Source organism: Orycteropus afer, unplaced genomic scaffold, assembly GCF_000298275.1.
Source record: "Orycteropus afer afer isolate SDZICR_OR568_19922 unplaced genomic scaffold, OryAfe1.0 scaffold00120, whole genome shotgun sequence".
In the NCBI taxonomy this organism is placed as follows: Eukaryota; Metazoa; Chordata; class Mammalia; order Tubulidentata; family Orycteropodidae; genus Orycteropus; species Orycteropus afer.
In genome coordinates, this window is record NW_006921707.1 from 496,888 (window position 1) to 509,586 (window position 12,699).

A 12,699-nucleotide genomic window follows, 5' to 3' on the forward strand; every position below is an offset into this window, starting at 1 on the left:
TTAAGGAAGTGAGAAGGGGATAGGGTCTAGTGCACAAATAGATGGTGTAACTTTAGTTAAGTATACAGTTTGTCCATAGTTATAAAAGAGAAAGCAAAGTGTATAGGCATAGGCACATGTAGGTGGCAAGAAGTGGAAGTCCTCTGGTGAGTTCTGTTTTCTTAGTGAAGTAAGAAATAAGCAATCATCAATATGTGTGGATGAAGAAAGTATTGGTTTGAGGAGAAAGAACAAAGGTTATGGTCACCTAGTAAAAGCAGTAGACTAATGAAATTGCTGAATATCACACTAAGGGTCCTTTTCTTGAAGTCAAGGAGTTCTGGTGGCATAGTGCCTAAGGCATTTGACTGCTAACCAGTAGGCTGGTGGTTCAAACCCACCAGCCACTCCTTGGAAAGAAGATTGGGATTATCTACTTCCATAGCGACACCACCTTCGAAACCCAAGAAAGGGTTGCTGTGAGTTGGATACCGCTCGACGACAGTGAGTTTGTGTCTTTTTTGGTTTTCATCATTCCATATGATGCATTTCACCAGCCACCTTCTGCTTCAGGAGATGAGATCAGAGCAGTCACATAGGTAGATTGTGAGAACGGAGATGATGCACTTGACATAGTTTCAAATCCTTCTGGTCATCATGTACTTGCGGTGGGACTGGGCACCTTACCCAATTAATTCTTGTGAGAGTTAAATGTAGTACATATATTAAATGACTAAAACAGAGCTCAAAAAAATTGCAATTACTGGTCAATAAACATTAAACTCCTTTCCTTTTCTTTTTCCCTAGTAGTTCACTTCTGTTTTTAATGAGTCATCTTTTGCTCTGCATTGTATCATAGGAGGTATTCTGGACGGATGGCTGCTGGAAATCCATTGCCATAGCCATAGTTCTTCTTCAACACCTAAAGGATTTACCGTGACATTGAGTAATGAGAATTTCGGTGAGAAAAATTAGATGAAGATAGTATATGGACTTTACTTTAAAGGTCACTTGAATCTCAGATACTTTGTAATATAGTTACACAATTATTCTCTAAAGATCTTGAGATGTCATAGACATCTGTTCATTATGGATTCTGCTTATTTTAAAAATAAGTAGAATTGATTTTTAACTCTCTTAACAACCTTGCTATACTTTTCTTATCATTGTAAGTATATTATTTTATATTCTGCTCTGTTTTGTTCTTTAAATGTCTATCGAATCATTAAATTGTGTAGTTTTTGAGGGCAAGTTCTGTCTATTATTCATCCCTCAGTGTAGACTAAATGAAGTATAGACTGTCAGTGGCTAAGGTGAAAGTCAGCACTGCTCTCTGAAACTATAAATGGACTTGTAAACGTTTTGACAACCTGAAAGAGGCAGGCAAAACTAATAAATCTCTGGAAAGTTCTAAGATTTCTCCTAAATCATCAAAAAAAATATTATATAGGGCTCTTAGGATAGCATATAATATCTTTATTTGGTTTCATTTCTGTCCAGTTTTTCTTCAAATTATATTAATTTATCATTTATTTGCATATGTTGTTGTTGTTATGTGCCGTCAAGTCAGACCTGACTCATAGCAACCCCTCCTTGGGTTTCCGAAGCAGTATCACTATGGAAGTAGAATGCCCCATCTTCCTTCCAAGGAGTGGCTGGTGGGTTTGAACCACCAGCCTTCTGGTTAGCAGTCAAATGCCTTAGCCACTATGCTACCAGAGCTCCTTTATTTGCATATGGTTACATGAAATTGATATATTAATAAACCTACATTAGTATTACATATTCTTAATTTGTGCTGTATAAAATATGGTAACCAATTAAAAAGGAGAGAAAGAGGAAGGGGAGGTCAAGGATAACAGAAAAAAATTGATTGGTGATATTAGTAGATATGTAAATGAGTAAATATGTAAACTCTGTTAAAACTATTGTCGTTAAAATAGAACTGAAGAAATGCTGATTACAGAATTGTGCACATAAGGGAGAGGTGGAAGTAAGGGAAAAAGCACAAGATACATTCTAGTTCCATTAACTCTGATAAGAAATGTTAATTCTAAAATTATGATAAATTTATAGTTGTTGAACCTAGAAATAAAATAAAATGATATTTTAACATCTCACTTTTTAACTAAAGGAATTTTAACCATTTTGTCTCTGATTATATTTTTCAGAAACCCTATTTGAGAAGTACCTCCATCCAGTGCTATTTGTGTTTACTTCTAAACAGTCATTTTTTAACTGAGGCTGGCATTCATGTCTTCATTTTGGGGTAATTTCAATTTAGGCATAAATATCATTATGTTAATACCTATAAGCATTATCCTTTTATAATATTTTTCTTATTTGATTGGTTTATTAATTTGCGAACTGACTGTTCGGGGTATAGTAGAGGGCAGAGTATGGAGAACAAGAGCAGATGTCATAAACACTTCATTTAGCATTTCTACATTTTTTTAAATATTCACATGAGCATTATACCCCTAAATTAATCAGACCTCTTGGTTTATAACTAAACTTGGAAATACATCTCTTAATTTGACATCCACATACTTTTCAAAGCAATAAAAAGTAGCTATTTAGGACTTGTCCCTGTTGCTTTGCCTATCCATTCTGGCATTGACTATTCTTATCCTTTGAGTTTCTATCATGTTGTTGTTGTTGTTGTTGTTATGTGCCATCAAGTCAGACTCGACTCACAGCGCCCCTCCTTGGGTTTCCACGGAAGTAGACTGCCCTATCTTCCTTCTGAGGAGTGGCTGGTGGACTTGAACTACCATCCTTCTGGTTAGCAGTCAAATGCCTTAGGCACTATGCTACCAGACCTTCCTTTCCTTTAGTTATACTTTTTTTGGTTTTCGTTCTGAAAAGTATTCATATTCTTCCCTGTCTATTAACAATTTTCTTCTCTCTTAGATGTACCCACTGGCCCAGTGCACTCACCTAAATTACATAGTCTGACTTCCAGTTCAGTTTTACTCTACTAACACCTTCATGGTATGGGGAACCATAGGTTTGTGCAGATAAATCTTCCTCCTAAAACAGATTAGTGTTGGCCTTTATGCTACTATATAAGATCCATCAGAGACTATTTTTCCTGAAGCTCCAAAAAATTATTCCAGTTTTGGTCAGTATATGTGTCTTTTGTTCAGATATTAAATTTAGATTTTACTAAAATGATTAAGTATGTGATCCTTTAGCCTTGATGGTTGTTGTTGTTAAGTGCCATTGAGTCAGCTCTGACTCATAGCACCCCATGTAAACAGAATGAAACACTGCCCAGTCCTGCACCATCCTCACAATCCTTGCTACACTTGAGTCCCTTGTTGGAGCCACTGTGTCAGTCTATCTTGTTAAGGGTCTTCCCCTTTTTGGCTGACCCTCCACTTTACTAAGCATGATATCCTTCTCCAGGTAATAGCCCCTTCTGACAACATGATCAAAGTAGGTGAGACAAAGTCTGGTAATTCTTCCTTTCAAGGAGCATTCTGGCTGTACTCCTTCCAGGACAGAATTGTTCATTCTTCTGGCAGTACTTGGTATTTTTCAGTATTCTTTACCAACACCATAATTCAAAGACATCAGTTCTTCAGTCTTCCTTACTCATTGTCCAGCTTTCACATGCATATATGAGGCTATTGAAAAATACCATAGTTTAGATCAGATACACCTTAGTTTTTAAACTGACACCTTTGCTCTTTAACACTTTAAAGAACTCCCTTGCAGCAGATATGCCCAGGGCAATAGGTGTAGTGGCTAAGGCACTTGACTGCTAACCAGAAGGCTGGCGGTTCAAACCCACCAGCCACTCCTCGGAAGGAAGGTTGGGCATTCCTACTTCCATAGTGATACTGCCTCGGAAACCCAAGGAGGGGTCGCTATGAGTTGGGGCCAACTCGATGGCAAACAACAACAACAACAACAGCTTCCATAGGGGTTGATTGTAGATCTAGGTAAAATGAAATCTTTTACAATTTCAATCTTTTCTCCATTTAACATGATGTTGCTTATCGGTCCATTTGTAAGAATTTTTATTTTCTTTATGTTGAGGTGTAATCCATATTGAAGACTGTAGTCTTTGATCTTCATCAATAAGTGCTTCAAGTCATCTTCACTTTCAGCAAGCAAGGTTGTGTCATCTGCATATCACAGGTTGTGAAGTAATCTTCTTCTAATCCTGATGCTGACTTCTTCTTCATATAGTCCAGCTTCTTGGATCATTTGCTCAGCATATAGACTGAATAACTGTGGTGAAAAGCTATAACCCCATGCACACCCTTCCTGATTTTAAACCATGCAATATCTCTTTGTTCTGTTTGAATTACAGCTTTTGAGCTGCATGTGGCCTGCATGCAAAGGTCATATTCAGTCTCCTGTAAGGAACAATTACTGTCACATTCATTACATGAAAGTGATTATCTCTAATATTGAGAATTTTACATATATATTTCACTTAAAAGTTTCATGGGACCTGTACTTTGAAAAAACTAATAATTCATTGAAAAACATTTATTGAGCATTTGTCACATATCAGGAACTATTTCAATTTCATTGTGATAAGTTGCACCTGATTATTTATAAATTATTCCTCCTAATAGGCTTTTCACTATTCTAGGATGGTCTTTCCTCAAGTTAACCTAATGTATCAAGGTTGTACTTTATGTTTGGTGTTCATATTCATCTACAAGGCATAAAGACAGGAATTACAGTGACTTTTTTCATTAGTCAGAATAAAAAAAAATTGATTATTTTTTTGCCTGTAGGGTTCATCAGGACATATTATGCTCATTCAAAATACTTTACTCTTTGGTTTTGGTTCCAGGTGCTTTAGTGCAAGTCTTCCTAAAACAGAGGCTAACTGGCAGGATGTAATAAGTGATTTGAAAAGAATTGAATATCTTATTCAAGTAAGTATCCATTCTTCTATGAAGTGTCTTGTATAATTGCTATAGAGTGTGCCTCCCCCTATGTTTTGTTGTCAGTCTTAATGAATATCACTTTAAACAATATTTTTGTAGAAGTTTATGAACTTTTTAAAGTCTCAAATGAAGCATTTGTTTACAGGTTTCAGATTCTAATTTTCTTTAAAACTTAATCGATAAGCAGCCCAGCCCATGAAGAGCTCTGTCTTTGCATGCCAGAGATTGTCTTTCCCTACCTAGAGAAACAAGGTGGCTTGGTGACATCTGGCATCAGAATACCACCACAAACAAGTGGCCTGACCCAGAGAAGTTCTCTCTGTCCTGCAGACTGGAGAGTCTCTTGTACACCTAGAGGTACCAGGTAGCCTAGTGGAACCAGCAATTGGAGATTGTATACGAGCCCTGCTGACAACAATGACCTGAAAAGGTGCTCTTTATCTCCAAGGGCCAGGGTCTCCTATCCTCTACGTAGAGAACTCAGGTGGCCTCACCAGGGAAAGTGCTTTATGCCTCCATGACTGACACCAACATGGAGCAGTGGAGGACCCAGTGGCACCAGATGAACCAAATATGACAATAGTACCACAATGATTTTGAAAACTAAACAATCATTTTGAAAACTAAACAATCACAGCACACAAGTAGATTAGAACCTTCATGGTAAACCTAAGCAGGATTAAGGGATGCTAAAATAGAAAAAGTAAATAGAACCAGAGTCTCCTAACATAAGCACAATACCTAGGATACAATTGAAAACCATTCATTATACCATGAAGCAGGAAAATGGCAACTTGAAGAAGAAAAGACAATCAACAGAGTCCAAAACAGAGGTAGATCGGTTGTTAGAATTATATGACGAGATTTTTTAACAGTTATGATAAAAATGTTTCTGTAAGCAATTACAAGTAGCTCTGAAACCAATTAGAAAATGAAAGCCTCAGCAAAGAAATAGAAGATATAAAAAGGAACCATATAAGTATTACAGAATAAATAATGCAGTCACAGAAATACAGAACTCGCTGGTGAAGCTTGATAACAGAATGAAAGACTGAATTTGACAATAGAACACTTGAGAGAAAATAGACTGGTGGAGAAAAAAAAGATACCTTAGGGATCTGGGACAGTAACAAAAAAATCAGTATTTTGTGTTATCAGTGTCCCATAAGGAAAGGAGAAAGAGAGTGGTAATTAAATATGTGTGTGTATATATACATATATACATATATATGTGTGTGTATATATATATATATATATTTGGAGAAATATGGATGAAAAGTCTCCAAATATAGTGAAAGACAAGCCAATTCAAGAAGCAGAGTCAATCACAAAGAGGAATAAACCAAAAAAAAAAAAAATCCATACCGAAACACATCAGTTATTCTCCAGAAAACTAAAGCCAAAGAAAAAATCTTGAAAGCATCAAGCGAGAAATGATACTTACATGTAGGAAAACAATTTGAATGACTGTTAAGTTTCTCATCAGAAACCATGGAGACCAGAAGGAAGTAGCACATTTGTCAAAGACTGAAAGAAAGTAGCTGTCAACCCAGACTTCTCCTTCCAGATAAATTATCCTTCAGTAATGTAGAGAAAGGGAGCTCTGATGGCATAATGCCTAAGGCATTTCACTGCTAACCAAAAGGCTGGTAGTTCAAACCCATCAGCCACTCCTCAGAAGGAAGATTGGGCAACATAGTTCTGTAAAATTAGTGCCTCAGAAACCCAAGGAGGGGTTGCTATGAGTCAGGATCAGCTCAATGGCAGTGAGTTTAATGTACAGGAAATCAAGGAATTCTCAGATGAAGAAGAGTTAAGAGAATTTGTTCCTGTCCCATCCCGTGGGACAGTCAACCTAGGACCTGGAGGAGGGGGTGGAAATGGAAGGGACAAGAGATACGAAGAATAGAGATCAAGTCTCGTTTATTGAATTTCAAACAAATACTTATATATGGTAAAGGAAAGGGGCAGGATCAAGGAATGGGGTGATGTGACGTTGCTGCTGATGGTGAAATAGGGAAACCTATAAAAAATAGATACGTGGCAAGAGGCGGGTAAATTTAAAAGTGCTGAATCACTTCTATACAGAAGTGAAGGCTCAAGACAGGTCTCAAAACTCAAACTTAGGTCTGAAGATGTCCAACAGGCCCAAAACAAAGAAGGGAAGTATTGTGACCTTGTTAAGATGAATAGAATGCCGTGGTGCGGCTCTCCACATGTTCCAGTGACAAGTTATGTCTTAAAGGAATTTCTGTAGGTAGAAGAGAAATGATGACAGAAGAAACCTCAGAAAATCAATAAAGAAGAAAGAACAATGGAAAGAGTAAAAATGTGGGTAAATAGACTTTCCTTCTCCTATTGAGTTTTCTAAATTGTTTGATAATTGAAACTAAAAGTATATCACTGTATTCAATGCATTCAAAACAATTATATTATGAATACCAGAAGTAGAGAGGAAGAATTACTCACTTCACTTGATTGTGTAAAATATTGACAGCAGTAGACTGTGATAACTTGGGTTCGTAGATTGTAAAACCTAATATAATCACTAAAAAAATGACCACTATATTCAAAGACACTAAAAATAAATGAAGATGGCATAGAAAAATAGTTCAAGTAATTCATATGAAGGTGAGGAAAGACATGGGAATGAGTAACAGAGGATAAAGAAGAAAAGGAAAACATTTAAAAGGGAGATTTAAGTCCTAAAATATTAATAGTTACATTATAAGTAAATGGTCTAATTGCGCCAAATAAAAGATTTTGTCAGAGCAAATAATGTAACACAACACAACTGTATATTGTCTATAGGAAACTCAATTCAAATGCAATGAAATTGGTAGATTTAAAGGAAAAGAATGGATAATGGTATACCATGCACACATTAACTTTTTTTTTAAAGCATAAGTACCTGTATTAATATCAGATAAAATAGATTTCAAAGAAAATTACTAGAGTTTATGAGGGACAATGTTGTTATTATTTGCTATGAAGTCAGCTCCGATGTATGGCAACCTTAAGTATAACAGAAAAAAATGTTGCCCCAGTTCCATGCCATCTTCATGATCATTACTATGTTTAAGTTTATTATTAATGGAGATTACATGATGATAAAAGATCAATTCCACCAGGAAAACATAAGTCACTAACTGCACATGCACCAAACAACAGAATCTCAAAATACATAATGCAACAGTAATCACTGAAAGGAGAAGTAGACAAATTCACAATCATAGTTGAGGACTTTGTCAAGGTAGGTGGGCCTGGGGCTGGGGGCTGCTTTTAGCTTTGGGGCAGCTCTTTATTAAGACTGGGCCCGAGGAAGGCAAGCCCGGGATCGGGGGCTGCTTCTTGCTTGGGGGCATCTCATTATTAAGACCGTGACCTGAGGTAGGCAGGCCAGGGCTTGGGGGCTGCTTTTCACTAGTGGGTGGCTCTATTTTAAGGCCGTTATCCAAGGTAGACAGGTGCACAGAGGTTAGCAGCAACTAAGGGAGACAAACTTGTCTGTCAGTTTGTCATCCTGTGGTGGCTTACATATTGCTGTGAGGCTGGAGGCTATGTGACTGTTTTGTAAAATGCCAGCAGGGTTACCCATGTTGGACAGGTTTCAGTGGAGCTTCAGGCTAAGACAGACTCAGAAGAAGGAAGAGACCGTCCGCTTCTCAAATAATTGGGCAGTGAATAGCTTATGAATAGCAATGTAACACTGTCTGGAAAACTTTATGAATAGTTCTGAACACTATATAGTGCCGTAAGATGAGCCCATCAGATCGGAAGGCACTCAAAATTTGACTGGGGAAGAGCTGACTCCTCAGAGTAGAGACGCCCTTAATGATATGGATAGAGTAAAACTTTTGGGACTTCCATTGCCTTATGTGGCACAGCTCAAAATGAGTGGAAACAGATGCAAACATCCATTAATAATTGGAACATGGAATGCGTGAAGATGAATCTAGGAAAACTGCCAGTTGTTAAAAATGAAATGGAACACATACAGATGGATATTCTAGACATTAGTGAGCTGCAATGGAATGGTTTGGGCAGTTTAAAATCAGACAAATATTAGATCTACTATGCTGGGAATGACAAATTGAAGAGGAATGGCATGGCGCTCATAGTCACAAAGAGTGTTTCAAGATCTGTCCTGAAATACAAAGCTGTCAGTGAAAAATAATATGCATACGCCTACAAGATCAGTTAATACTGCTATCATTCAAATTTACGCACCAACCACCAAAGCCAAAGATGAGGAAATTGAAGATTTCTGCCAACTTCTGCAGTCTGAAATTGACCAAACATGCATTGATTGACAAATCAAGATGTGTTCATTATCACTGGTGACTGGAATGCAAAAGTTAGAAACAAATAAGAGTTACTGGTAGTTGGAAAATATGGCCTTTGTAATAGAAATAAAGCTGGAGATTGCATGATAGAATTTTGCAAGACTAATGACTTATTTATTGCAAATACCCTTTTTCAACAACATAAGCAACAGCTATACACATGGACTTCACCAGATGGGATACACAGGAATCAGACTGACCACATCTGTGGCAAGAGGTGATGGAGAAGTTCAGTATCTTTAGCCAAAGCAAGGCGAGGAGCTGATTGTGGAACAGGTCACCATCTGCTCATATGCATGCTGAAATTGAAGTTGAAGACACAGAAAACAAGTCCACGAGAGCCAAATATGACTTTGACAATATCCCTCCTGAATTTGGAGACCATTTAAAGAATATATTTCATTCACCGAACAACAATGACAGAACCAGAGGAATTGTGGGATGACATGAAGAGCATCATCCATGAAGAAAGCAAGAGGTCATTAAAACAAGAAAGGAAGAAAAGACAAAAATGGATGTCAGAAGAGACTCTGCAACTTGCCCTTGAGCAGAGAGTAGCTAAAGCAAATGGAATATATGGCAAAAGAGGTGAACAGAAGATTTCAAAGAGCAGCTTGAGCAGACAGAGCCAATTACTATAAAGAAATGTGTAAAGACCTGGAGTTAGAAAACCAAAAGGGAAGAACATGCTTGGCATTTCTCAAGCTGAAAGAACTGAGGAAAAAATTTAAGCTTCAAACTGCAATATTGAAAGATTCTATGGGCAAATATTGAATGATGCAGGAAGCATCAAAATAAGATGGAAGGAATACACAGAGTCCCTGCACCAAAAAGAATTGACCGATGTTCATCCATTTCAGGAGGTGGCATATGATCAAAAACAAATGGTATTGAAGGAAGATGTCTAAGCTGCACTGAAGGAAATGCTGAAGAATAAGACTCCAGGAATTGACAGAATAGCCATTGAGATGTTTCAACAAATTGATGCTGGCTGGAGGCACTCACTCGGCTATGCCAAGAGGTTTGGAAGACAGCTACCTGACCAACTGACTAGAAGACATCCGTGTTTGTACCCATTCCTAAGAAAGGTGATCCCACAGAATGTGGAAATTATCTAACAATATCATTAATATCACATTCAAGTAAAATCTTACTGAAGATAATTCAAAAATGGTTGCAGCAATATATTGACAGAGAACTTCCAGAAATGCAAGTTGGATTCAGAAGAGAACATGGAATGAGGCATATCATTGCTGATGTCAGATGGATCTTGGCTCAGGTCAAAGAATACCAGAAAATGTTTACTTGTGTTTTATTGAGTATGCAAAAGCATTTGATTGTGTGGATCCTAACAAATTGTGGATAACATTGAGAAGAATGGGAATTCCAGAACACTTAATTGTACTCATAAGGAACCTGTACATAGACCAGGAGGCTGTCGTTCAAACAGAACAGAGAGATACTGCATGGTTTAAAGTCAAGAGGGGAGTGTGTCAGGGTTGTATCCTTTCACCATACTTATACAGTCTATATGCTGAGCAAATAATCTGAGAAGGTGGAATATATGAAGAAGAACGTGGCATCAGTATTTGAGCAAGAATCATTAACAACCTGCTATACACTGACAACACAACTTTGCTTGCTGAAAATGAGGATGACTTGAAGCACTTACTGATGAAGATTGAAGAATACAGTTTGCAGTATGGATTACATCTCAATTTAAAGAACGGAAAAATACCTCACAAGTGAACTAATAAACAGCATCACAATAAATGGAGACAAGATTGAAGTTGTCAAAGACAGTACATTGCTTGGTTCTACAATTGACACCAGTGGAAGCAGCAGTCAGGGCATCAGATGACATATTGCATTGAGAAAATCTGCTGCAAAAGACCTCTTTCAAGTGATGAAAAACAAAGATGTCTTCTTGAAGACTAAGGTGCACCTAACCCAAGCCATGGTATTTTCAATGCCTTCTTATGCATATGAGAGCTGGACAATGAATAAGGAAGACCAAAGAAGAGTTGATGCTTTTGAGTTGTGGTGTTGGAGAAGAGCGCTAAGAGTACCATGGTCTGCTAAAAGGACTAACAAATCTGTCCTGGAAGAAGTGCAGCCAGAATGCTCCTTGAAAGTGAGAATGGCCAGACTTTATCTCACCTACTATGGTCATGTTGTCCGAATGGATCATTCCCTGGAGAAGGATATGATGCTTGGTAAAGTGGAGGGTCAACCAAGAAGTGGAAGGCTCTCAAAGAGATGGATAGACAGAGTGGCTGCCATGATGGGCTCAGGTATAGCAAGGATCATGAGGCTGGCACAAGACTGGGCAGTATTTTGTTGCACTGTGCATAGCGCCACTGAGTCAGAGACAACTTGACGGCACCTAACAGCAACAACACTTGAGGACTTCACCACTACCTTTCTCAATAACCATTAGAACTATTAGACAAAAAATCAGAAGAGAGATAGAAGAACTGTATGACACAATCAACCCATAGGATCTATTGACATTTATAAAATACCCCACTGTACAATAGCAAAATAAATATTTTTTTCAAGTACACATGGAGCCTTTATTATGACTCAAAATGGATTATAAAAGAAACCTCAAAAATTTATGGGAATTGAAATTATTTGTAGTATGTTCTCTGACCATAATAGAATAAAACAAGAAATCAATAATAGAAATAAAACAGGAAAATCTTCAAACAAATGAAAATTAACCAATATAGTTCTAAATAGGAGCTCTAGTGGTGTTGTGCTTAACCAGAACACTGGCAATTCAAACCCACCAGCCACTCCTTGGAAGGAAGGTTGGGCAATCTACTTCCGTAGTGACACTGCCTTAGAAACCCAAGGAGGGTTTTCTATGAGTCAGATCCAGTTCAACAGCTGTGCGTTTGGTTTGGTTTTTGGATCCATGGATCTAACAATCTAAACAATCCATGGATCAAAGAGGAAGTCTTGAAGAAAATGAAAACTACATAGATGTAAATCAAAATGAAAAGGCAGTATTTCAAGATGTGTGGGATGCAGGTAAAGAAATGTTGAAAGGATAATTTATAGTAGTCAATTTCAATGATTACATAAGAAAAGAAAATGGTTTCAAAAGAAACCTCTAAGTTCCTACCTCAAGAAGTAGAAAAAGTATAGCAAAGTAGGAGAAAAAAGGAAATTATAAATGTAAGAACAGAGATTAATGAAACTGAAAGCAATGGAGATAGTTAATGGAACAAAGATTTTTTAAAAAACAATCTATAAAATTGTTAAATCTCAAATAAGACTTAGAAAAAACAAAAAGAAGACACATATTTTCATTAGGAACGAAATCAGGAATATCAGTACAGAATCTGTAGCAATTAAAGGGATAGTAACAGAAACTATCGACAACGTGTAGCATTGGGAAAGTCAACTGCGAAGGAACTGTTTCAAGTGCTGAGGAGCAAGGATATCTC

At 37.3% G+C, this 12,699-nt stretch overlaps 1 protein-coding gene across 1 annotated transcript in view; it reads left to right on the top strand.

The window, feature by feature from the left end:
* Positions 1 to 928: 928 nt before the first annotated feature.
* Positions 929 to 12,699, top strand: part of IL15 (interleukin 15) — a 21,154-nt gene continuing 9,383 nt past the window's right edge. Inside the window, exons 1-3 of the mRNA XM_007944093.2 lie at positions 929 to 940; positions 2,151 to 2,248; positions 4,799 to 4,883. Of these exons, the coding sequence (XP_007942284.1) occupies positions 929 to 940; positions 2,151 to 2,248; positions 4,799 to 4,883 (195 nt within the window). The remainder of the gene's footprint in view (positions 941 to 2,150; positions 2,249 to 4,798; positions 4,884 to 12,699) is intronic.